Raw genomic sequence first — 27,964 nt, forward strand, 5'->3', positions numbered from 1 at the left:
ATTTTTTTGTCATTTATAGATAGAAAGCTAGCCTTTTCCCACCATTCATTATAGTAAGTTGTTTAATCTTATGTTTGCTGAAACCTGTGATGTTGCTGCAGGATGAAAGCTTATATTGAGAATGCTCTTTTCACTGCTTTTTCTTACTTTGAAGGAACTTCAGGCAGTTGTTGGATGGCCACTTGTCTCTACACTACTATCTCTTTCTGAAAGCCACACACTTTTATGTTGAAAAAGACAATATCACGTCATGATTAAATTAGCAAATGATATTATTCTCAATTTACATTTTGCTCCCTGATTTTGCCCTATGCAAGGATTTTGACAACGTTGTTCATTTCACATGACAGATTGTTAAATGTTGGAAGCTATTTTAAAATGCCAAACCCCTAGTTACCAACTATAGATATCTTATGAAGCAATAAAATAGAAGTTATCCCTTGGAACTTACATCAGCTAAAATATGTTTCAGAAATGGTTGAGGCATGCTTTTTATTTTTATTAAGGGAGAAGGGACCATGAAAATAGAGGAATAAAGCATATCCTATCACAAATTACCTCAGATGCAAGTTATCCACACATGAAAGCTTTATTGTGCTATCTTAGGAATAAATCCTTCATAAATTTGCAAACTTAGACAAGTACATGACAAAGGATGACTTACCTTCTTATCAACAGAGAGAGCAGCTTGAACAAAATCATTACCGTAAGCAGATGTCCTCACCGCTTCCTTTATTTTTGCAGACTCATCACTAGATTTACACAATGAGGCAATGTACTCGACAGAACCAAGCGATGCCTTTAAAAGCTCTTTATCTCCAGTTAGTGACTATATCAAAGACAGAGAATGTAGTGTTAAATTAGTAGGCAGCATAAGGAGCTCCAAATGCAACCTTCTCATTCATATCCACGAAGAGCTAAAAGTGGTCTATAAAGTCATGCAAAGAAGCACATAGCGATGGTGGCAAGGTTTTAAAGTCCCGATGGGACGGGAAGGGTGGGGGGGGGGGGGGGTTGTGTCTCGGCTGTCCTCTCCCATTCCTGATAAAAAATGAGATCATTAAGATGTGTTGGGACTCCAGAACACATCCAAGCAGGGAAAGAAGAAGAATAAAGAAATGAAAGATGGAGAAAAAGAAAAGTGAAAGGAAAGAAGAAAAAAACAGAAAGAAAGTTAGGAAGGGAGAAGAAAGGAATGAAAGGAAAGAAAGAAGGAAGAAAGGAAAGAGAAAGAAGAAGAAAAGGAAGGAAAGAAAGAAAAAAAAGAACAAAAAAGAAAGGAAGGGAGGCAAGGAAAGAAGGAAGAAAGGCAGGAATGAAGAAAAAAGGAAAGAAATAAAAGAAAAAGAAAGAAAAGGAAAGAAAGGGAGAGAGAGAGAGAGACAGAGGGTACCTCTAGGACTCTCCATCGGGATTGGCATAGGGACACAGTGGGAGACTGGGGCATCCGGTTCTATGAAAAAACTGGAATGCCCCCGTCGGATGGGATTTAAAACCTTGAATGGTGGCAAGAAAGCATCATTGACTCCACAAACAATATTTTATATACTGTTGCAGTTGGCCAAGACTAACAGATGTATAATTCTGTATTTACATAATGACTCTTTCCACCTTTCGAACACTAATTAACAGATGCAAGATGCAACCACAATACTAGTTACGAAAATTATTCTTCAAAAATTCTCTTAAGCCCACTTAGTTGCAGTTATCTTTATCATGTCCAAATGAGACTCTGAGGAAAATTCTGCAAGCTTTTTGCCAAGAAAAATGTATCAAATAACTTTCTTTAGCTAAATAAAACAAAATTTAACTGAAAAAAAGAGATGAGCTATCTAACAAATAAAATAATTTATAAGCCATGAGTTTGCTTGTTGTTCTAGTTGTTCCCTAGATATCAAGGTCACTTACAATCCCAAAGACACTTAAGCTAACAAAAAATTGTGACTACTTTATATTATAAGCATAATGATACTTTGTGAAATCAACACTAGAAACAAAAAGAGGCAAAGTTGGAACTTCTTGCAAATATCAACAGGATGTTTCAAAGTTTACTCCCTAGCCATGTTGGGTCATCATCCAAGTGTTGAAAATTATTGGCACTTCTAGAAACATTGAAATTGGAGTGTATACGTAACATATGGCTCAACAATATTTTGCAATTAGTTTATGATAATTTAGTATAAGAACTTCCTATTACATTTTTCTATTAACAACTTTTTAATAATCGACCATTTCTTTAGTCATGTTTATCATATAAACATCTACAAAAGTTCCTTGTGAAGAGAGAGCAAAATACTTTAAAAGCTAACACATGGAGTGTAGTCATTTAGTTCCAATAAACTATTTTCAAAGTCAACTCAAATGCCTCAGTATCCAGGCTTGTCGTCTGAGATGTAGCAGCATGGTACCCTGTGTAAAACCATAATGTCCCCCATTAAGATTTTTACTGAAGCAAACTCCTAATAGACTTTCTCCTAAGAAAGAGGAAAACTATGATGCATAACATGGGACAAAGGAAAACTATTATCCATAACATGGGCCTTAGCCAAAAGAAACAACAACAACAACAACAAATCAAATAGGGCGTTAGGCCAGCATAGATGGTCCCACAAGAAAAAAAGAATGATGGAAAAGTTGGACTCCCCCGGTCTTCAAAAGTGTTCATCTCCCCCCCTTTTTTGTCACAATGTCATAGTAATTTCAATATTCAAAACCAATTCATTTTATTAGATGAGGCCCTTATGTAGCGGCAGCTGCTTCTCAATTGAATAGGTGGGTCTAGGGCTGAGCACGGGTTGGATTCGGCCGGGTTGAGAAAAAAAATTTCACCCGACCGAACCTAATCGGGTTGAAGAAAATTCAATCCACTGCCGACCGTTTATCATGTATAAACCGTTTGAAACCGAAGTAAATGATTTGTAGTGGGTTCAAATAGATTGTATCGGTTTGGACTTCAATGTTGATCCAATGTTGATTTTAAGTCTGTTGGCCCACTTAAGCTTATTTGTTTATTTTTTTGTCAATTTAATACAAAAAAACCCAAATGTTATAAGTTACAAATTTTGGACTTATTTTTGAACTTGTACAAAATAAAATAGAAAAAAAAAGATTTACTCATCTAAAAGCAACCACATCTGAAAGCTTTCACTTTAGAATTGTCTCAAATTGATATGCTTCCATCAACAATTCAACATTAATATTCCCATGAATCCAAATGGATGATAGGGTATTTTTTAGAATAAAGTATTGAAGTCTAAACGACGCCGTCTTAAAATAAAAGTGAGTTTGTGAAATATTACATCAGTTGTGTTCAGTTTCATAGGGGTTAAAAGTGTAGGAACTGAATCTGACCGTAAATAATCGATTTTTTACAAACTCCAACCCGATTCTACTCGATTTGTCTTTCGACCGACCGAAACCGATGTTTATTAGGTCGGATTGGATGGGTTTCTTCGAATTTCAGTTATTTGCTCTACCCTAGGTGGGTCTCCAAATCAAGTAAGGCATTATCATCATGGTTCGCTGTATCAGCCATATTGAGCGGTATGGGGCGTATCATACCATATTGGTACCGTACCGATATACTGAACCATCCCATATCAATACATCCATACCATACCACACCGCGTACCAACACTATAGTGGGATTTCATCGATATGGGGTCCGATACTAAGATGGTGAACCTTGATTATCATAGACACCGGCCGTCATGAATTTAGATAAATACCAACTAGACTTCCCAGACTGTATAAGATGACTGCTCTCATCCATCCATCGGATCCATGTCTAGCAATTGCACGTTATCCTAATAATAACTTGTTAAAACCTGATCTGTTAAATTTTAAAATAAAAATATTATACTAAAGTACAGCAAAATCCCACTAGTCCCTGCTCTTCTGACCACATTATACTGTTCATATGTAGTTTTTCACCTGATTCACATTAGCAATAAAGGACATAACTTTCCATCATCGCCCAGTTAGGACATGAGCATAAGCTTGCAAAGAAATTATCAAATTTGAGACATTTACATGTGGAAGAAAAAATAATCACCATAGCTACATAATAGGAAAAGATAAGAGACTACACAAGACATTGCATTTTGAAAAACTTTTGAAGCATAGAAACAAAGACTTGCAATGCAAAAGTCTACAGAGTTGTTCCACACAGGCCTGCCACACTTGATAATTCGTAGTAGCTTATTACTGGCAATACTTTTCGTTTCTTGAGGATCTATGTCAAAATTTAAAATAAATAGCCTAAACTTGAATCATTTCACTGGAAATGCTGAGCTAATGCAGCATGTAACCAAATGGAGCATGCTTGGATAGATAAATATGATAGCTGATATTAACTAAACTGAGTTAAGATGCAGCCTACTACCTTGATACCAGTCAATGTTGCAAAAAGACCTCTGCCAGGTACAGACTCAAAGCTTTCAACAGAAATGTCTGGAAGGTCTTTCCCTCGACTATGATCTACAACTGCTCTGCAGAGCAAGCAGGCATAGGGCTATATGAGAATAAAGCTTTTCAATGGGCATATATAACTTGAAAAACCTTTTTCTGTGAAACAAATATCGACCACTTATGCAGGTAAACAATCAGGAATAAGCTATCATGGTTCCATACATCAAGGCAAATTAAAAGAAAATTCCAACTTAACTGAGTTCAAGCCAACCAGTAAAAGAACATTTTTAAGTAACAGTACTGGTACGAAAGATACACTGAAATCATGCTAAATAAAACATTATACACATATAAATGTTTACCTCCAAATGAGATACTGATAATTGCAAGTCGGGATGTTGGAGTGTCTAAGCATTTATCAGAGGACTAATAGGTTCTAGATTTGGTTGTGAAAAAGATATGGGATATTCTGACTGCACATTTACACTTGCTATCTTTTGCATTTGTTATACATGAAATGACTTTTAAGATAAGGCTCCATGTTACATGTTCTTAATGCATGATGTATGAATCCTTATCTTAGTAGAATTGGGTTGAATGCTTCTAAATAACAAAGTAAACAAGTAGAGGATGTATCAGTAATCATTAGAACAAAACCAGAATATATGAAGCAAAAGTTTAATGGAATGACCATGATTAATATTGATTACCAATGGAAACACCATGCAATCATTTTTTCTGCATTCCATCCATAAGACAGATAAAATAAACAAGGTATAGTTACAGAAAAAAGAAAACAATAACTGAACTTGAGAGAAGTTTCTGACATAGCCTGAGACTACCGCATGCTTTTAAGACATGTCATTAGATTATGAAAGCAGGAATGCTGCCAGAGTCGCATGGATCAGAATATCAAAAAACAAAATGTGTCTAGGAAGACAAGATAAGAATCATGGAAATGAAAATCTTCAGGAACAAATGCGGCAAATCTAAAAATTATAGGAAATTAATAATATGTGCATATTGGAGGATGCATAGAAGTTGCACCATTTAGGTGTTGCCCTGATAATGGAAGGATGGAGTTGTCTAGAAGAACTAGGAAGATGTGAAGAAGACCAGACGTAACAATGATAGAAATTATGCAACATTATGAATCCTCAACCAAAATTAACCGAAGATAATTTAGATAGCTGAGATAGCTGGCAGGTAACAATGGTAGAAATTATGCGAGATTTTGAATCCTCAACCGAAATTAACAGAAGATAATTTAGACAGCTGTGATAGTTGGCTAAAACCTGTCACTCATGGTTACGATGTGTGCATATCTTCCATGTAGGTCACAATAGTTCTCCATATCAACAAGAATCCACTCTCCCTTAACAAAGAAAGAAGTAATGCAGCAATAACACAACCATCAACATTTAAAATGGATTAAGAATATAGAATCAGACCAAGGCAGCACTAGACAAATGATAGATTCACTATAGTACTATCAAATGGAAGAGAATGAAAGAAAAATATAAGTCTAAAATATGAAATTGGTACACATTGTTCATCATGAAAGTGATAAACACATACTTTCATGTCAGATCCCTCCTTTTTACTTTATTTACTTGCAACTATACATGTGCAATGGCATGTTAAGACAAGCATATCTAGTATACCATATATTATCAAGGAGAAGAACCCCCATGCCATAAATTTAGGAGTGACCTACGGTATGGTATTTAGTAGAGATTTAAGAAAAAACAGAATGGAGCTGGCAAATTAGAATTGACTAAGAAATCCATGGTTTGGAACAAGGTTGACAATTCAAATCTGTAAGTAGAAAATATTATGTGCAATAGTGTTCACCTCTTTTATCATACAAAAATAGAAAAGGCCAATCCATGTCAAAAACTTAGGAGTGATTCGATGGTTGGGAGTTATAAGAAATTAGGAAGATTACGAGAAAGAGAGGAAAGCGAGCAAGGCAGTGAGTTCAAAGAGCTTACTTATTTTAAACTCCAAGTCTGGAAGGGATTATGGGCCAGACTCTGATGATTAAAAAACATAAAAAAAGTTGGAAATATAATTCACTTGTTACCCTTTTTCCCTTATTACACAAAAAAAAAGGAGTCAAGTTGAACAAGACTGATTTATGGTCATGATTTAGCAGAAATTAGGAAAATTTAGGAGAGAAAAGAAAAGCCAACAAATTGTATATGAATGAGAAGTTCCCAATTTGGTATGAGGTAATTTACAAAAAAAATCATATAATAGCATAAAGTTTGCCATAGAAAAAGATATGGTATTTTTTGAATAGAATTTGCATGAGATTCCAATATGGTATTATAGGTATAGATGAGTTTTCTAGGCAAATTTTTGGTTGAAAAGTTGACAGATGGAATCTTTTAGTGCGCCAAAACTCAACATTATGTTTCTTCAATGTAGTACAAATCTTGAGTTTTTCCAAAGAAAGCGGGTTTGGGAGAGGGAAAGGGGGTGATTCATAACTATGTCCCCTCAATTTTGCTGGTCATGGGACCTCTGGACTAATGAACAGATATTTTTGCTTAATTTTTAATCATTACTTCATATGATGAGGAAATCAAACAATTACAAAAAGGTTCAACAATCCTACTTAGATCAAAGAGGCTAATACACCATTGCAACTGTTGCAATCACTTTCCTTAGATCATATTATGGATGGAAAACTACCAATGAGAATCACCAGCTACACTTTAAGATTTCAGAATAGGAAAGCATACTTGAATGTGGTTTAGGTAACTTCCTATGACTTTAGCTTGTATCTGTTTCCTCCAGTAAAATGCTGCTCGTACTCTTATAATGTGTTCTTTAAATTCTGGTAAGTATATTTTTGAGCTTTTACCCCATCAAACAGAGATAGGAAAGCTTTTACCCACCAAAGAGAAATTGAAAGACAGCTAGCAGAAAATTATTTGAATTGTCCTTTCTGACGAGCATCAATTTTTTTGACAAACATAATTACAATGACAATAACACAAAGACATACTATAACTTCCCCTGCTATTGATCTTCATTTTTATTATTTTACCTTCCAATAGGATGAGTAGTTCCCTTTTCCATTGCTGCAGCTACCGCTAGAGCTTCACTTTCACAATTTGGAATACAAACACGATGGAACCTCGTATCTTCTTCCTCCCAAATGCCCATGAATGGGCTCAATTGCCTTGCACATAAGCTTCCCTGTTGTCAGGGTCCCAGTTTTATCAAATGCAATAGACTGACAGCTGCAAGGGCATCTAATACATGCCCACCTTTAAGCAAAATTCCCTACAAAAACAAAGGAACAAAATCAGACACTAATAAAATTGTATTATTATACTCATAAGACGAAAATAAGAAGATAAAAAACAGAAGCAATCACATTATCAATATATTGACATTTTAAGTATTATGTGGAAAATAAAAGAAAAACTCAATGTAGTGCAATCCAGGAAAACTACAAAATGCATACAGCAATTCTAGCAATTTTCCTTGGAGTTCCCAAAGAGTTGCAAATATTTTCCAATCAAGAATCTAGCTGCTCCACTTGAGCACAATACTTCTTTTTGTAATCAGTTTAAATTATGATCATTGATATAATAATTGATGTAAACATGCAGTGCTAGAAGAAATCAAGCCTTCAGACCCAACAACTCCAAAATACATGGATCATCAATATCACGTCCATGGTCAGATGATCAAGCTTTGAGTTACAGGTATATCTTGCAAGGACAAACATATGCAATACAAAGCATTAAAAGTATTAAAAAAACACCTTGATGAAGTTCAAAACCATTAGGGAGTAGAGAAAGGTAAATAAATATAAAAAGAGTGTAAGAAACTTATGGCATCTAGGTATGATTCAGGAATATTCACAAATTTTTAACACACACACACACACCCACACAATATACATATGTGTGTGTGCGCATGCGAGAAAGGTAAATAAGATATAAAAAGAGTATAAGAAACTTATGGTATCTAGGTATGATTCAGGAATATCAGAATTTTTTAGGTAACACACACACACACGCATAATATACATATGTGCATGCGCGCGCGCGCTTAATAAATAGATAGATAAAGAAGAGAGAGAGAGAGAGAGAGAGAGTAAGGGCGCTCCGCTCAATAGTATTTAGCTCATAGCATTTCTAACTTTTCACCCATGGGATAGAGACTTGAAGCTTTGTGTATGATAAAGGGGGAAAAGGAACCATGCTTTAGCTTCTCAACACCGTTAACCCCCCCTGCTTCCCAATCTCTTGTTCATCTCCTCTAGTCCTCCCCTATGCACCACCCACTGACTGCCCCTAATCCCATCCTTGCTGGTTGACGGTCGCCATGGCTACGCTGCCTATCCATTTGTCCTTATGCCACTACCATAACAAATTTAGCCTATGCAACCCTATCCATGACCACATTGTCATCGCTCTTCCTACCTATTCCTTCCCTTACTACCATTATGCCCTCACCTATGCCATGGACAAGCTCGACCACCTCTACCCCATCACATTCTTCCCTCCCCTACCCACCCTTGATGTTTCGTTCAATGCTGGATGCTGCTCCCTCCTTATTTTCATTGATAGATTGGATACAGGTACTAAATCAAACATGATCTACATTGATGATCATCACAAAAAAAAAGGAGATCTTCGGAGGCTCATAACAAAGGCCGCCGACCTGCACTCCCATCAATTGTTCATCTAGTAGTGGATCTAGGAGCAAACTAGCTCTAGACAGAAATATAGGCAATGTAGGTTTGGGGTGATTGCAAGACATCATGAGGCAGAAGAATCGGGATGGAACATGTAGGGATGGCAGTCAGATGGGTTTTTTTGGGATACCTGACCCATCCCGAATCCTAATAAAACCATTTAACAACACCCTATAGGATTTGAGAAGGGTTAAGGATTTAAAATTAAAATCCAAGTTTTGGCACTGGTTTGGGATTTGACTCTCGGTTCCTTGCTACCTGAACACGATAACATATTGTTGAAAGAAAAAGCTCAAAAGAAATTCAAGAAAGAAGTACATACTTGGAAAGCACGTACATATCACGTTTAGAGATATACTAAGTTTAAAAACATACTAAATATGTTCTTTCTATATAAGGATTTATTAAATAAGCATAATTCTAACATTCCCTTTCAAGCTGGAGCATATATATCAAACATATCCAGCTTGTTACACATACAGTTGAAAATACCAAAAGACAGAGGCTTAGTCAAAATATCAGCTAATTGCTTAGATAATAGAGTGAATGATGTTATGATAGTCTTGTTCATCATAGCATCTCTTACAAAATGACAATCTACTTTAATGTGTTTGGTCCTCTCATAGAACACAGGATTGCTGGCTATATAGATGGCTGTCCGATTATCACAATATATATGCATAGGATCAAGCTTTTAAATCCCATGAGATAGGACCGTTCCGATTTTTCTATGAAAAGGGACGCACCGCCGTCCCGCCCAATCCGACACTTAGGATAAGAGATGTCCCAATGTCCCAATCAGCATGCTGGGATACTAACGGGATGGTCTTGTCCCGATACATAGGATGGCACCTCATCTTAGTGTCCCACGAGACGTTCCACCGGAACCTTAAACCTTGTATAGGATCAGAATGATCAAAATCAAGCTCAGATATCAGAGACTTTATTCACATCATCTCGTAAGTAGTATGTGCCATAGCTCTACACTCAGCTTCGGCACTAGATCTGGCAACAACATTCTGCTTTTTACTTCTCCAGAATATAGGATTACCTGACGTAGATTTCCTGTCCCCTTTATCTCCTACATATCCAGAGTCCGAGTAGGCTTCAATTCTAAGATGTCCATATTTCTTGTACAGTAGACCTTTTCCTAATGAACTCTTAACATAGGTTAATATTCTCAAGACTGCTTTCCAGTGAACTATCTTTGACTTTTGCATAAACTGACTTACAACCCCCACTGCAAAGGCTATGTCTGGTCTAATGATAGTGAGATAGATGAGTTTACCTATCAACCTCATCCATCGTGTAACATCTTTAAATAATTTTGCATCTTCAACACAAAACTCTAGACCAATGTTAACAGGAGTACTTTCAGGTTGATCACCTTGCTGCAATATGAAGAGTTGCTCACAGAGTTCAAAAACTCTTGAAATATTCTTCTTATGGCCATACATCTCCTTGAGGGTGTCCCAGATTTGTTTAGCTGTCTTCAGGAATATGACACCAGCACTAACCTTTTCCTCCATGCCATTCAACAACCACAACATAACACAACGTCACTAGCTAGCCAGTTGTCATAGGTAGGATCTTTGAAATTTAGAGAATCTTCAATCAGGTGTCACGTCTTTCGTTGGGCACCAATAAATAGTTCGAACGATTGAACTCACAAAAGGTAGTTAGTGTCATTGAGCTTTACCATAGTCGCCGTTAGGTCCCTCGTCGCAGCATCAGAACTGAGAGTCAAAGGTGTCGAGAGTTGTTTGTTGTTGCGATTTAAGGATGCCCTAGTAGTCAGAGAGGAGGACAAAAATAATCAGACAACCAGACAGTAAAAGAGGGAAGGATACCTTTATACGACAGTCAGAGAAATCCTGGGCAATGTACCACTTCCGTGATTAGTAAACAGCCAAAAAGACAACCAAAAGACTTTTGCATGGCATAGGAAAGGAACCTATGTTGATTTATCCAAGAATAGATTGCTTCTCGAGATGCACAGGAAGTCCCTAAGCCAATCTTATAGAATCACAAGCAAATTTCAGCAAACAGCAAGTATTAATCAGACCTCCAAGATGGCAAAGGATAAACTGCTATTGCGTGAACAACTTGATTTTAGGACTGCAGTAGTAAGGATCTAGCAAAGACAAAAATCCAAAGTCCTAGATGACGGCTAGGAATCCAGCAAGAACCAAAGACAACTGTGACCAGAGATCTCTAACAGTGACGATGGAAGACAATGAAGAAGGCTGACGAGGAGATGGAAAGTGGAGACGACGGTGGTTTAAAAGGCTTTGAGAAAGGTAGAGACAAGTAGAATTTTTGAGAAGGGAGTTGGAACTTTGGTGCAACTAGGGGTGATGCAGGAGGGCTTTGAAGGTTGCTGACAAAGAGGAGGGGCTGCGACATGGGTTGTTGTGGCTAGGGATGATGTGGGAGGGCTACTACGACCAGGGCTGCTGTAGCCTATTGTGAAAGGAGGGGCGACGGAGGGCTAGGGTTGTGGAGAGGGTGCAGCGACCTGCTCCGATACCATGTTGAAATGAAAAGTTTAAAAGAAATTCAATTCATTAATGAGATCCCATCTCTTTAAATAGATGAGAAACAAGTACGTAAGAAAAGAAGTACATATTTGGAAAGCAAGTACATACCACGTTTAGAGTATACTAAATTTAGAGACATACTAAATATGTCCTTCCTATATAAGGACTTATTAAATAAACATAATTCTAACATATGTATATTTTATAATTTTTTATAGAAATATATACGTATTATATGGGTGAGAGGATTTGAACTCTATATCTTTAGAAAGCCTAACCACTAGTTATTCGGGTTGATCAGGCAGATTCAAGTACCTGAATAACCTTACCCAAATAAAGGTCAATCAAGCGGGTTCGGGTACCCAATGTGTTTGCCATTTTTTAATGGGATGGATTTGGGATTTTTGGATAATTTTGTAATCAGGTTTGGGTAGTAAGACTTTAAACAGGTTCAGATACTAATAAGGCAAATTTTGCGAGTACCCTACCCATTGCCATTCCGAGGGACATGAGGGAGAGATAATTGGACGAGGTGAGGAAGAAAGCAAGCATTAGTAAAAATGGTATAATGTGGGCATATTTTTATCATGGCATTTATCTTAAAGCAGATTTGTGGCTAAAAAGAAGTATTAGGAGTTAAATACTGTTGAGAGTAGCCCAATCTCTCCCTCTCTCTCTCTCCATATATATGTATGTATGTATGTACATGTACGAGTACATGGAGAAATGTTCCTCTATGTTTTTTGGTTAAAAGATGGTCCCATTTGATAGAGCTTGAATAGCAATTTCACAAACTTCGGCATATATTGTCACTTTTCAGCACTTCTATGTCAAATTCTATAGAAGATAGCTTATATAAATGCAAACTCTAGATAATAATATGAAATCAAACATCAATACGAAGACGTTACCTTAGCTTAATTTAGTCAAATAAAATTCTCATTTTGAGGATTCATTTAAATTTCATAATGAAGACACCTCCATTTAGATTGAGATAAAAAGGTTTGGGGGTAGCAATAAGGCCATTCAAGTGACCAAGTTATTGAGGCCTTCTGTTTTGTTTTCCCCAATCATTAAGGGCCATTTTGTAAGACCTGGTGTGGTGCTCCCAAGTCTCAGGTGGCCAAGGGAAAGGCTAAGATTCATGACCCATGAGGCATTCATGGAAGTTCTAAGGCTAATTTGGGCCCTAGGGTGAAAGGCTGTCAGCCTTCATAGTCTCGAGGTCTAGAAGATTTGGGCCTTGAGAAGCTAACTTGTATTGGGCTGAGTTTGAGTCCAAAGGAGGTGTGATTGGATCAAGTCATGGGTGTACATGGGCTTGGATGAGCACAATCTCACATTAGGTTAGCCATAGGAGTTTTTGAGTCAAGTCATATTGACTTTGTATATAAGTATACATTGTGTGTGGGTTTTGATTAAGCCAATTAATAGAGATCATTTTTCTCTCAATTTTCTCTCTTCATCTCCTCTCTCTCCCCATGCACACAGCCCAAGAATACCAGCAAACCCTAGCCGCCCCCTCTTGTTCCACCTGCCAAGTTTGGAAGGAAGGAAACCCTAGCGCCTAAGGTTTCTTGGCGCCCCTTGCATCCTAGCGCCTCCATCATTGTGCCACCCCCCTTTTTGGTGATTGCTTGCTGGTTCCAGTCCTCCACAGGTGCAGGGAAGGTGATCTAACACATTTTAACCCTTTTTTGGTGTTACTGAAACTAAATTAGCTCAGGCCTAGTTAACACTTAAATCAATGCATAGATTTGCATTTTTATCTGTCACAATATAAAGTTATAATAGAGAGTAACACCTGTACATTTTCAGAAATTTAAAGCCTTTTAAGGAATCATATCATATTTATGAATTTAACAATTTTGGTTAATCTATTAGATGTTCAGAATTCAAGTAAAATTAAGTGACATTAATACACAGCATACTGGTATAAAATATCAAGTACCATTCAATGACATGCCCCCCCCCAACAGAAAATTCCTAATTTTGCCCTTGTTTATCAACTGTAGCTACAAATGGTTCGTTAAAAAGCTTGTGGCCACTTGTGTGATATAGTAATAAGAAAAGAAGAGGAACAGGTTTTAAGACCATCTCATTTAGTGCCCTGACTATTGACGTTCATGAGGCCAGCCAAAAGTTAGGACCGTACACTGCTTGGTAAATGGAAGATTACAATTAAAGAAAAAATTAGGAAAAAAGCACCTAGATTTCAACTTGCAAAGCAGATTGTATCTAGAAATTCCAGAAAAATGCATAATAATACTTAAATAAAGTTTAGTATTACAATGTATATGAGAAGTCACACAAGTTATGGAAGAAATATTGCTTAATTGTTCTAAGATCTTTGCTAAAGAGAATGCAATAAGACATAAGATCGGAGAAAATTTATATATATATATCAGATAAAATCACTAGAAGGAAATTTTGTTGTGTGAATGATTGAGATTATAGGTTATTTTAAAGCACAATAAGGGCATATCCTCACAAACATAAACCAAGGTTTTTTTCCTCGAGCAAATAACTGGGCAACTCATGAATCCAGGAAAAGCATTTTCAAGATTTGTAGCTCCTTGTTAGAAAATAAATTTGCCATAATCCCATGTAAAAAAATTGTGGTAACTAAATGTTTGATACAATAGGCTATTTCAAACACAACAAGATGATGCCTGAAATTGCCTGTGATGGTATTCTTTTCCTTAGGGTGAAATGTAATTAGCTGCTAGATGATTTCTTATGGCTCCTCTTTCAAAATATGTATTCTTCTTGATCTTACTTTCTAGTTAACTTACATCGATGGGAGAGGCTATGCACAATATAGATTTCCTAGATAAGAAGCAGGAACGAGAGCATAAAAATCATGAACAATTATAAGAGGTTGGCCCTCCCTTCTAAGCCTGAAAGTAAATGAAAAAGGATATTGTATGCATCAGACATAAGAAATAAAAATTTTAGAATATATTTTGAATGAACTTCTAGCAATATGTGAACAAGTGGATACCAATAAAGAAACAAAACATCTGTAAAGATTACGAGCAAATACCATAATAATCAATAAATTATTTGAATATAATATGTCAGTACAGTTCTACCAATGGAAAGCACTAAAGAGTGACCATATTACCTTCTTAGCACATGCACTGATTGCAGTAGCATATGCTAAAGGGGCTACGGCTAATGCACATGGAGATGCTGCTACCATAAGCCCCAAGGCACGATAAATTGAACCCCTGGAAACTAAAAGAGATAATGCTATCAGAGAAACGTTATAAAGATACAAAGTCGAGCAGAGAAAAAAAGATAGATCAAAGCATCACCCATGATATATCTACAGAACTTCTCCATACAACAAAAAGGAACATTTTTAAGTTATGGCATGCATACACATCTTAAGAAGCATAAGTAGATAAAATTCAGATAGCAATTAGAATTTGCACAGCAGGTTTTCATATGTCCAATTATTATCACCTCAGATTTTGACGTAACTAGTTAGTGTAAACTCTTATCAAGTCCGTCAGTTTTTTTCTATATGGAAAATTTACTTCAAAGCCCTCTGTATCAGATATTTGGAAGAGAACCATATGTGTCGGTGCTTTATGTATTGAGGCAAAAGAACTTGAAAAAGAGGAGTGATAGACTAGGAAGTATCATGTCCCCTGCTGAAGAGAACAGCAAGATGTTAAACTGCCTCCTCTTTTATTTTGCTGTAATTTAATCAATTTAGAATTTTTTTCACTCCTTTAATGGGCTTCAGCCTTGCCATGAACCGTGAAGGCTTCTAATAATTTATTCAAAACAGTAACTTCTGATGCACTAGAAAACTTGGCTTAACAAAATTTGCCATATTTTTCCAGCGCCTCACTTAAACCTGCAGGCTAAATCAAGGCAAGTCATGCACTAGAACATGCCAAGACATCCTGGACATATCTTATGGATGCATAGGCGAGTGCTTGGGTCAGGCAAGTAAAGCATGATTTGTGCAGTCCTCACGTTACCCTATTGCATTGTGCCCTAGGTTAAGCAAGAAAACGAAGAGAGGAAAAGAGAGAAAGATGAGAGCAACAGTGTGGAATTTAGTGGCTGTGGGACTCAGGGCCAAGAATTTCAGCCAATGCTCGTGAAGGCAAACAGCACAAATGCTTGTAATTTTTTAATTTTTATACCTTTTCCTCTTCTTTGTCTTTCCTCAATCTTTCCCTTTTTTCATTCTATTGCTATTGCTGCCTCCACCAGAAAAAATGACCAAGGCCATTACTGCTGATGATGCTCTGAGCAGTGAAAGCAAGAGTAACCACTGCCTCCATTGCCACAAAGACAACTTTGATATGTTTTAGATGTTGAAATGTATTTCTTGGACTCATATCATTTTTTGGATTTGTTTTTATGTATGATTTCTTGGTTAGCCACCTAGACCCCTAAATGACTAACAAGGCACCGGCTAGTGCCTTGGTACCGGGTGAATCCCATTCTGCCCGTATATCAGGTTTAGACATTGTTATAAAATCATCCAACAAGCTCTACATAATGTGCTATAATCACACATCAATGGGGCCTCGAAGCAAATATATTAAGAGAAGAGTGAACAGTTGTGGCATCAGGGACATGGACCATGGACTGCGTGTACAATAGTAAATCAAACATTTCATTTTGACAGTATAGTTTCAGAAAATGAATTTACAAACTGTTTACCACTAAATGTGAAATCACACCCCTGTCATTGCATGCCCCCCATGCCCCAATGACCAACCAGCAAACTAGTTCCAGGAAGAAGCCCTGACACTATGCAATGGCAGCCATGAAACTGCACTGCCTAATCTCAACCAGAGCTTTGAGCAATCTGACAGGTATAGAAATGAGTCAGATCTAAATGTTGTTTTAGTTTGCAGAACAACCACTTCACCTTTCCACACAAAAAACGAGTGCACTCCTTTCTTGGCTTGCATGCCATATGTTTAATGCACATGCTGCATGCAGATTAGGAAAACTTGTGCATGTAAAAATCTCGGCTAAGTGATTTTGTCTCACTTGTGGCCTTCTAAGAGCATACCACTACAAACGAACCATGCAGGAGGGTCCTTATTTAAGCCAAGTTGAGTATCATGCCTTTGCTAGAGTGTTCATTTGCTTTTGAATGCAACCTCCCTACATATATGCAGGAGCAGGACCTTTAACTTTGTCTCAGGAAACTATGCCTTTGAAGTATCTATCATCTAGCATCATGCAAATAAGCTGTCAATAGTGGAAAGTTGATCCAGAAAAATAAAAACTCGTAGTTTGACTTCCATAGAACTCTAGTGCCTTAAATTTCACTCACTTTTTCAATGGGAGAATAACACATGCACATAGGATTTAGGACCTTGTGGTCCTAACTCCTGGTTGACAATATATATAATGACAATATATAAAAATATATGACAAATAAATACAAATACTATGTGCTGAAAGAATTCACTATAGATCAAGTGTAGCATTTGCAATTTAAAACAATTTGTGGTAAATGGAACTATAATGGAGCATGCTTAAAAGATTCAACTAAACCACTTGAAAGAGATAGAAGTTTGATAGGACCTAACGAGTATGCAGGTTAGATAAATATGTGTGCAGTATCAGAAACAACAAAAAAATAGTTTTATACAGCAGGGAAGTACCTGAGTTTCCAATGAAGGGCCATTTAAAAAGAAATGGTCCACTCAAAGCAACCACCAAAGATAAAGCAACAACAACCTTGCTATAGTGCTCTCCGAATTCATCCAGCCACCTTTGTAACTTTGGCTTATTTAGCTTCCCTTCTTCAGTCAACTGCACAATCCTGTTTAATGTTGAATCCTTCCAAGACTTTGTTGCCTACAGAAGAGAAGGGAAAAAGGTAGCTAGATAAATTACCAAGTTTAAAACACATTTAAAGACAAAAGCTGGTAGATATAGAAGTTGTGGAATCAAAAGAAAAGCTAATAAGTACTTGGATTATTAATCCAGAATAATACAACACACATAACATAGAAAATCTAATAAGTACTTGGATTAAGAGCCTATTGTTAATTTTAAACAACATCAAGTTTCCAAACCACAAGTACCATCATACAAACAATATATGGAAAAGTAAAAAGGGCCACCTAGCGCACAAGGCTCTTGCCACTACAGGGTTTAGGGACGGTCAGGCGTACACGGCCTTATCCCTGCATGCATCAAGGCTATTTCCATGTTTTGAACTTGTGATACCTAGGTCACAATACAAACTTACTGTTGCACCAAGGCTCACCCTCTTACATGGAAAGTACATCTTAAAAAATATATCAATGTAAAAGATAATCAGCTACATCTGTAATAACTACCATTGTTCAATACACCATAATGAGGGTTGCCATACACTAATGTGGGAGCATGCTGACTAATACTGCCCAAGATAAGGAGGGTCCTTATAATAGTCAAATCCTTCAGTACAGACATGCAGAGAATTTGAAAATATGCATATCCTTCAGTATAGATATTGAACCCTTAAAATTCTCTGCACCAAATTATATGCATTTTAGAAACATATCTATAATTCCATTTAGTCAACAGAATTATACTAAGTATTTGTAAAAACCACTTGAAGGAGAAAAATGATTGCTTTGTCTTTTCAGGTGAACAATATAATTGTTTCATCAATAAAGAAGGTATACAAAAGGGACAACTTGGCAAGGCAACAAATATAACCACAATAAATGTTTGACAAACCTAGGCACATATGAGAAAATGTTTTCAATGTAGTGCCTCGTGATGGTAATTATATGTTAAGCAACATTACATCTATGTCCATTACTTGCATCTATTATCTTCTTGCTAACTCTTAAAATGACCTCTCCACCGAAGGCTCCCGAGCTCAAAAGGAATCAATCAAAATACTAGAAGATACAAAAGCAAAAAAAAAAAAGAAAAAAGAAAAACATCACACTGAAGAACTATATCTGCTTGACGACCTAGGCAATAGAAAAAAGTATTAAGATGAAAATAATATAACAATATAACTTGTAATGGAATTTCAAACAAACCTTAACAATCATCATTCCTTCCAAATTCCTAGCACCCCCAGGAATACTATCTCCAACCTTTCTTTCTAGAGGTTTAGTTTCTCCAGTTAAATGTTCAGTAGTAATTGTAGATGAACCTTGAAAGACCTCCCCATCCACAGGCACAGCCTGATCAAAATAAGTAAATTTGAGTAAGAATATATGATAAGCACTATGTATATCAAAAAACACTTCAAGAGACATGAACCACAAAATAACATATACTCTATGATATGGGAAAAAATGATACCCTCATTAAGAAACTCTACTCTAGCACGCAGGAAGGTAACAAAGGCAAAGTAAGGGGGAATCCATCTACAGTTTCAATAATGTATCATACTCACAGCAGGACTCGTATCAATCACTTCATTAGTACTTGTGATGCTTAAATGAACATACACCCCCCTAAGTGAAATTGCATCCTCAAGATTATAGACCCAGCAGTGAGTGGTAATGTAGCTTAAAATGATCCTAAAGGGAGTACTTTGGGCTCTTAAAATGTATAACCAGAGAGGACAGCAAGTCAGCAACACTTATAGTGTTTCAGGTATAATGCAAATGCCTTAGGCATTAACACACACCTAGTGTGAAAGAACCATGCGTCCTAACTCCTAACCATATGGGCCATTTATGAACAAGAATACCGTAACATGTCATGTTTTGTGATGGCAGTCCTCTAAAAAGGAAAAATAGTGTCATGCTAGGTACAACAAGAAAACAAAGATGGTGAAGTATGTATTAAATAATTCAATATATTTTGTTTTCATGATGCACAAAGGATGGAATTGGTTAATAAATTGTTAAATTAATAAAATCGAATGTAAAACAAGAATTATCTTCAGCAAGCATATTGGTGCTGATAAAGATAACAAAAGCAAAACAATAGCATCAACAACTTCACACAACTATAAAAGCAACATATGACAGAGAGTAATTTTTCCAGCATTGTTTTATTTGTAGAAAAAATATTATAAGAAAAATTAAGAGCATCAATGGGGCTGATTATTCATAATCATATTATATCGAATTTCCATGACAGAAAATTATCATGATAGACTTCCAAGACATGGAAACTTGATCAAAATGATAATGTAGACCAAACTAGATCAAAATGCATGAACACTAAGCCATGCCATCTGATAATAAGTGAATAAAAAGAAAGCGCCCCAAGATATAAGCAAGCCATGTTAAGCTGAAAGTCCAAAGTCCAAACTGTTGCAGATACCATCCAATATGATTTCTGCTTATATTTTGCATATATATGCACACTAATTTAATGGTGATTTTCGAAAAAATAATATGCTCCATACTAATCAATGAAAATATCACATATAATATCAATAGCTTAGTATATTAGAATCTTATCGTCATTGTGATTGGAAAGTTCATCAACAATTATGTGAATTAAAATTAATGGCACTCTCAAACAGAAAGGCGATGTGACATACATTGTATTTGACAAACAACAGATGGAAAAAAAGGGATGGCATTTAAAAAGAAACACAAGTAATAGTATTCAGATACATGCAACAAACGGATAAGAGGTCAAAGCAGCATTATTTGATAAACAAGAATAAGAAACTTGTTTTGAATTTTTTATTCCCATTTTTTTTTGTAATCTAACAGGCATTCTTTTTTCTTGAGATAGTCCCTAAGAAGAAGAAAATACACCTTCTCAAAACATACTATTGAATATCTACAAATGTTGTGCAACCAAGCTATTGAGACATGCAAATGGAAGATTTGGGCACTGGAAATGTGTTGATTTTATCTCATCTCAATGATCTCATTAATTGCATTGCTCTGTTTATTAGATGTCCACATTTTATTTATTCGTGTTTTAGAGGGTTATATTGCTAATTTTCAAAGTATGGTTGGCTGAGTGCTGTGATTGGATGATTAAGTTCCCTTTTTGAGTGTGGAACCAAGTTCTTAGGTTGTGAGATCAACTTGGTCAAGATTGGGTGTTGGGATCATATCATAAGTCATAAAGGGAGTTGAAGTGGATCGGATTCTGGATCAGACCGCAAAATGTAAAATGCAAAATACTCTCCTATTTTTTATAAACATTAAAAAAAAGTAAGATTGAAACAATAGAAAAGCCAAAAAGCACATTAAAACAGTAAAAACAAAGAGCAACAAACCATCATATAGAAACATAAAAACCTGATTTTCCAAAAACAACATGCTCATTTTTTTTACCATGCCCAATAAACAAGCACCATGTCCAATTAGTTAATCTAGCTTTTTTCTTTTTCATCATATAGGTCAATAGAATATCTTAATTTGATTTATCGATCCCCAACAGTACAAAAAGAAATGTATATAGCCATAGGCTTATTGAACTCGATTTTACTGCAAAGTAAGAGATTTTAGAAGGAATTATTTTTTTTTTTCAAAATGGGTGAAGAGATAATTATAGGTGTAGCTCCAAAACATTAATTTTATTTTCTCTTTATTCTTAAAAGTTAAAGATATAAAGGAGATTGCTGAGTTGATGTTTTGGAAGTTGATTGAATGTGAATTAATCACTGTAAAAGTTAAAGAAACTGATTGGTATTAAGTGCACAAACTAAGGACATTAATGTGTAAAAACATAACCTGGATTTGGATCCTAAGATCCAAAGGATCGTATGATCCACTAGTTGAATAGTCCAAGTCTCAATCTTACAATACATACTAATCTTGATCCAGGGATCCAATCCAGATAGCTGAGAGCCATTTTGATCCAGATTGTATGATCTGGATTGTCGATAGCAAGATCTTGACAGCAATTTGTGGGACCATAACTTATGTTGCTATCGTGAAGCAAGCTTAAGCCAAATGGAATCATTCTAATAAATAGAGAAGACAGCACTGAAAAGAGTAAAAATGATGCAAGTCAAAAAAAACCATCCCCATAAGTTTATAAAGAGAAATTTTTTTTAAATCCTTAAATAAGCACTGCCATGTTGATTTTCCCAAGTAAATATAATGTACCAGTCAGAAAATTTTTGTTTTCACTCGATCAAAAGATAAGGATCACTAGCTATTTCAAAATGGCGTCCATGTGGCTGCATAAATGGATGTAGTCTAATGACCACACTGCATTGTGGTTGAACCACATCGTGGGGCATTACATGCTCGCATAGGCTCAGGTAGCCTTTACATGCAGCCTGAGCCCTATGCTAGTGAGTGCATTCACTTCTCTTCTCTCTCTCCTTTTCACTTGTAATCAGTAGGTTTGTTCATTGCACTAGCATACTTGAAATTTGAGCACAGAAAAAACAGCAGCATATTGTCGATTCCTTTAGGTTACCATGTAACATAATTAAAATTGGCTTTCAATAAGCAGGTGGAAATATACAATTTATTTTTTCCAATACTTATCTATTGATTGCTAATTTTCTGTTATTTTTATCCTTTTTATCTTGAATATTTCAAAAATATCTGCATATGCACTATGCAGTACCCCCAACTACCCACATACCATGTCCACTTTTAAAAACTTGAGAAGCACAAAGCCACTCAGCGAAGGTGTGGCAAAACTAAGCTTAATGATGTATTGTTCAACTTCTGAATATTTTTTTTGAGATTCTTGTCCTTCAATTGTTGTTCACTCAAGACAAAAGGGCAAACACAGAGAGACAGAGAAAGAGAGAACCCCAATATTGACAAGCAACAAATATACCTACCTACCTTGACAATATCTTCTTAAATCCCTAATCACCTTTTGCTATCTGGTGAATACTATGGCACCTGGCTGAGCTAAGATCAAACTCCAACAATTTCAGTAATTGCCCATGGAAACAAAATAATCATAGCTGGTATGCTTGATGCAGCTCCTTAGAGATAGGTCTACGCATAATATAGATATGTGCAGAAACAAATTTTAAACCTAATTAGATCTGATTATTTGAGGGTAGCCTTGGCACAATGGAAGGTTGCTCCATTGTGATCTGGGTGTGGGTTCGGAAACAAACTCTCCACACATCAAGCTAAGGCTGTGCACATCTAACCCTCCCCAAACCTTGCAACAGCGAGAGTAGGAATGGTAGTTGGGCAGGTTTTTCCGCATACCCGACCCATCCCGAACCCTAACATACCCGACCCATCCCGAACCCCAATAGTACATATTGCGCATGCCGTATAGGATTTGGAATTTAAAATTAAGCCTGTTCAGTTTTGGGACAGGTTTGGGATTTGCCCCGACCCATCCCGAACCCTAACATACCCGACCCATCCCGAACCCCAATAGTACATATTTCACATGCCGTATAGGATTTGGAATTTAAAATTAAGCCTGTTCAGTTTTGGGACAGGTTTGGGATTTGCCCCTTAGGTATCCGCTATCCGAACCCAATTATATATATTTTATAAATTTTATAAAATATATGTACAATAGGAAGATGAGAGGATTTGAACTCCAAATCCTTGAATAACCTAACCACTACCTTAACCAAACGGGATAAGGTTTCGCTATGTTTATAAATTGATTGTTAATATATTTATACCATTTGAACTCTTATATATAAATACCAATACAAAACCCCAGCCATTGTCCAAGCTTCCCTATTCGGCTGCCACTGCATGCTCCACACCTGATTGAGATTCTTGAGGATGGAAAAAAATAGAGGAAAAATAAGGGGAAAACATAGGAAAAATCAATGACAACAAAGGAAAGATGGAAAAAATTAAAAGGTAAGACCTTCTGCCACAAATCGATCATTTTGTATTCGATTCTTTTTCTTTTCATTTCATTCTCTTTTTCGGAGATCTATGGGGAAGAAGAGCACCTAAGGGAGATCGGAGGGGTTTCCTAGGTTCTGGTTGGGATTTTTTTTCTCAAGCATATGGGATTTTGCGTGAGTTGTGGTGGTGTGAGTTGGTCCCTCGAGGTTTTGAGAGCTTAATCTTCGTAGAAGCATTATCTTTTGTAGGGTTGGGGGATTTTTAATCGAAAGGATTCTTCTTTGGCTAGAAAGAAAATATTCAATTTATGGAGTTCTATTCCCATGATAATATGAATATGAATGAGGGTTAATCGGATGGGTTCAGATACCTGGTGGGTATCCCAATTTTAAATAGGATGGGTTTGGCATTTTTGCTCAATTTTGTAATCAAGTTTGTGGATGAGTTTGGGTGGTAAGATTTTAAACATATTCAGATACAAGTAGGGCAAATTTTGTGGGTACCCTACCTGTTGCCATCCCAAGGTGAGAGCCTCATGAACAAGGTACACCCTTTTTTATTGTATCTCCATATTTATCCTTTTAAATAGACAAATTGGCGCGAAAGTAGAAGGAAAAAGATGAAGAAGGGGTCAAATAGAAGAGAAGAAAAAATGTAGAGCAGAGAGACAATAATAGAGGATGAAATTCCATGAAGAAGTCACTTTGTTTAATCAAATTCATAAATCATACATAAATTGTCATTCCTCATGGACCCATTTTTATAAGCACTCAAACAGCCCTACAACAAACTTTCCTAGTCATACAAGGACTTCAAACTTCTATAATGGACCTAGGTTACTAACTTCCATTATTTGACTCAAAATAGGACTCCTGATCAAAGCAAAACTCCATCAAATCAAAAACCGATAATTAAGGACTTTCTAATATTAATACATCTGTTGTCCCAATGGATCCCAAAGAAAAGATCATCAAATCTTTCCAAATCACAGTTCTGATGACTTTGAATCTTTTCTAACTTATCCTAGACCTAAAGTAGGACCTATAGATGACAATTCTACCCATAAAAGGACCTAGAAATTCACTAGAAAAATATCTCTGAAAATTATTATGAAAATTGCAAGAAAATAAGAGATATTAACCTACTCCTCAAGACTCAATAAAATTAGCAAATTAACTAATCCTAATTTAGAAAAAACCTACATCAATGCTGCAGCACCCCAAAGCACTGGTGAAATGGGCAATAAAGACCCATTGACAATGCTCTCTCTCCATTGCTGAAAATGCTTCAAATTAACTCAAATATCATTTAAGAATTAAATTATACTGCTAATAAGCATGTTATGCAACAACCTTTTAATGAGGGTAATAATCAAATTTATATGGGCCTATAGCATTGGTTGATACAAGAAGGTGTTAATAACCATTAACCAATATACAGAAACAGTATCTGCACTTAGCATTTGGTATAATGGTGTGTGCATAATGATGCTCGACAGCAACCTATCATACAATATTAGTGCCATATCTGAAACGGAGAACTATAAACTAGAAATATCCAGTTATAGTACAAACATGCAAAAGATTTCTGCACACGGACCTCACCAGCCCTGACGAGAATATAAGAACCCACTTTAAGGTCATGCACTGGAATTTTTGTGTAATTCAATTTTGAGAATTGAGGTAGTCTATCGCCATTCACTTCCAGCAGCAGTGCAAAATCTGGGTGGTTGTCCTTGAGTTCCTTCACATCGATCATTGATCGGCTTGTGAAATACTCTTCCGCTGCAGAGAGAAATGCCATTCATTAATACATCAGAGGCTTCAGATATTTAGATTATTTGGAGGACAATAAGAACATCGGAGCTCGATGCTAATTACTGATCATTTACCAATGTGGGCCAGGTTAAACATTGCAAGAAGCAGGGCACCTTCCAATGAGTTTCCCATGAACACTGATGCAAAGGCTGCAAGAGCCATAAGAACATGGATATTTACTGTCCCAGCAGCAAGATTTAGAACAGCATCAAGAGCTGCTGAAACCTAAAATATAGAAAACAAAATGGACTCAGAGATTCCCAATTTACAAAAAAGAAGCCCTTGATATATAAAAGGTTGTTGAATTTTTATTTTTTATTTTTTTTTGATTATGGGCATAGAAAGGATTCAGATTGAAGCATTACAGACTGTAACTCAGGAAAAGGAAATTAAGGCTACTCGAAGTAATCATATGAATTTACAAAATGCTACAGAATAAAGTTATAGCAGTTAACAACACAGTCCAGCATACCGGCTCTTTTACCTGATAGACTATGTTAACAGCAACTGCTGGACCTTGTCCCATTCCAGAGTCATTAATTTACATTCTCGACTTTTAAAAAGCAAGTACAATCCAGAAAATTCAATTCAATTTCCTATAACAATTAAGAAACTTTCAAAGCATTTATTTTCTCGTATTTAGCAGAATACTGCCACTGTAACAATCAAAATAACAAATTTTGTAACTGGTGCCAAAAAAACAAAATGCTATGAATACTGATAAAAAAAATGCCTAAGTCTAGAATGGAAATGCATTCGTGTGCATTGTATCAGAATACATAAAGTCTAATATGGTGAATCATTCTTGGAAAAGTCAATGAGAAACAAGCTGGTGAAAGAAACTGCAAGTTGCAAGTAGAGTAGCATCTTGGGGTGAACGGTGAAAATACAAGTTAAGCCAGTGCAGAGTCAATGTCAAGGCCTTGTCACCCTATTTCAAGCCTTAGAAGGAATAGCAGAAGTAGCGAGACTTTGAGTCAAATTACAGCACATCTCTAGTTGATATTTTTCCCATAAGACCTGGCATCCACCACCAATAGAAGTAGCAAGCTTTCTTGTCAAGTTTCGTGCAATTTTGTAGTTCATAGGGTCTGGCTACCAATTAGGAATCACAAGAACACTTGATGAAGCTCAATCCTGACATGTGCCCCACTTAAATTCTTACGAACCATTCTATTGAATAATGAATTCAAGATGATAAAGAGAATAAGCTAAGACATATTGAGGCCATTAAATTTATGTGAGACCTTGAATATCATTCACATTTCCACTATAAATTGCAAACAATATGCAATAATAGAGTTAAATTGATCAGCTCAACAATATCCTCCAAAGTGCCTCAGCATGCAACCATATTCTCATATCTTCAATTAATACCAGATCGCTCATATGCAGAATACAGCATATGACACAAGCCACACCAAACATCAATTTTCAGATCATCTATTAAAGACAATAGAGACAAGGGCCTGAGCCCACCCTTTGGTTTACTCTATTGGTATCGATAAAGCTACAAATGTGAATATAACGGGCTCTCACACCACTGCTTCCTAATGCATGTCTCACTTATTAATCCCTAATGCATGTTTCCAATGTTGTCAATAAAAGATTCCAAACATTGTTAATTTCTCGAAACACATGTGCACTCAAACCATTTTATTGTCTACAAGATCACATCCTTGTTCGAAGGGCACAGGTCAAAGTTCTACAAATAAGTAAATGACTCAGATCTCTGGAAAAGAAAAATCAAAGGAGCAAAACAAAGATAGACTTGAGGAGTCTGCCTCCAGGAGAAGTAATAACGAATATTAGTATATTCCAGCATAGAAGAACTAACAAGGTATGTTTAGGCAAGTGATGTCCATTAAGTCATCGAAATATACCAATTACAGATTAAAATTCATGAGATATCTCGAATTCTGGTCAGCACTCATAATTCAAGCAAGAATGACCCCTTTATGTTTATGCACGCGTAAAACCCTAATAACTTCAGAGAAAAAAATTTCGATTCCTCTTCGATTCTGTGTTGTCAAAGAATCCTAGTTATTTTCTCGTTTGATCAAGAAACACGAGAACGATTAGCAAATTCTTACCCCGACAAGAGGGAACGCGATGGCGATGAGACCATTCTGCAAGGACTTCGCGGCTCGATCAGGGAGGACATACGGGCAGGCGGAGGCGAGAAGCAGCAGCGCCATGGAGCAGCAGCACAGCTGCAGGTGCTCTCTCAAAAGATCTGCCAGGTCGGCCCACCCTACGGCCTTGGCAAATCGAATGATCCCCTCTTGAGCCCTATTAAGCTCCCCTTCCCCTCCATGGCCGTGACCGTGGCCATGGTGGTGGTGGTGGTCGTGGTCGTGGTGGTGATGATCGTCGTCGTGATCGCCATGGCCATGGGCTTTGCAGGCTACACAGCAGGGAGGGAGGAGACGACGGGAGCGGAGAGAAGGGGAGAGGGAGTTGTTGGAGAGAATTGAGAGGGAATGGGGATTTGGGCGGGAGTTGGGACGGCGTTTTGGTGGAGTGGAATGGTAGAAATAGCGAGAGGGTCTGGGCGTTCGGGAGAGGAGGAACCGGAGGGTGGGGCTGCTCCCGCCGGCCGCTGTGGCGAGGGCGAGTGCTTCCATCCGGGGATCTTGGAGCACGGCGGGAAAGGGACAATAATAGCCGGGGGGTTTGGTGGGAGAGGAGAAAGCTATAAGGACAGAGGAGTCTCGCCGTATGATCCACATAATGTGCTAATAGTTTCGC

The 27,964-nt window shown here is 36.8% G+C and overlaps 1 protein-coding gene across 1 annotated transcript; it reads right to left on the reverse strand.

Moving 5' to 3' along the window:
- On the reverse strand, window positions 1-27,960 carry LOC140854332 (probable cadmium/zinc-transporting ATPase HMA1, chloroplastic). The gene is given in 11 exon segments (XM_073250131.1): window positions 1-829; window positions 4,385-4,490; window positions 7,469-7,573; window positions 7,575-7,668; window positions 7,671-7,707; window positions 14,801-14,913; window positions 17,325-17,520; window positions 18,708-18,854; window positions 24,996-25,180; window positions 25,288-25,438; window positions 27,307-27,960. Coding segments are annotated over 11 exon segments (2,013 nt in total). The 5' UTR covers window positions 27,946-27,960; the 3' UTR covers window positions 1-589.
- Window positions 27,961-27,964: the final 4 nt, after the last annotated feature.

The sequence above is a fragment of the Elaeis guineensis genome, chromosome 16, assembly GCF_000442705.2.
Source record: "Elaeis guineensis isolate ETL-2024a chromosome 16, EG11, whole genome shotgun sequence".
Taxonomy (NCBI): Eukaryota; Viridiplantae; Streptophyta; class Magnoliopsida; order Arecales; family Arecaceae; genus Elaeis; species Elaeis guineensis.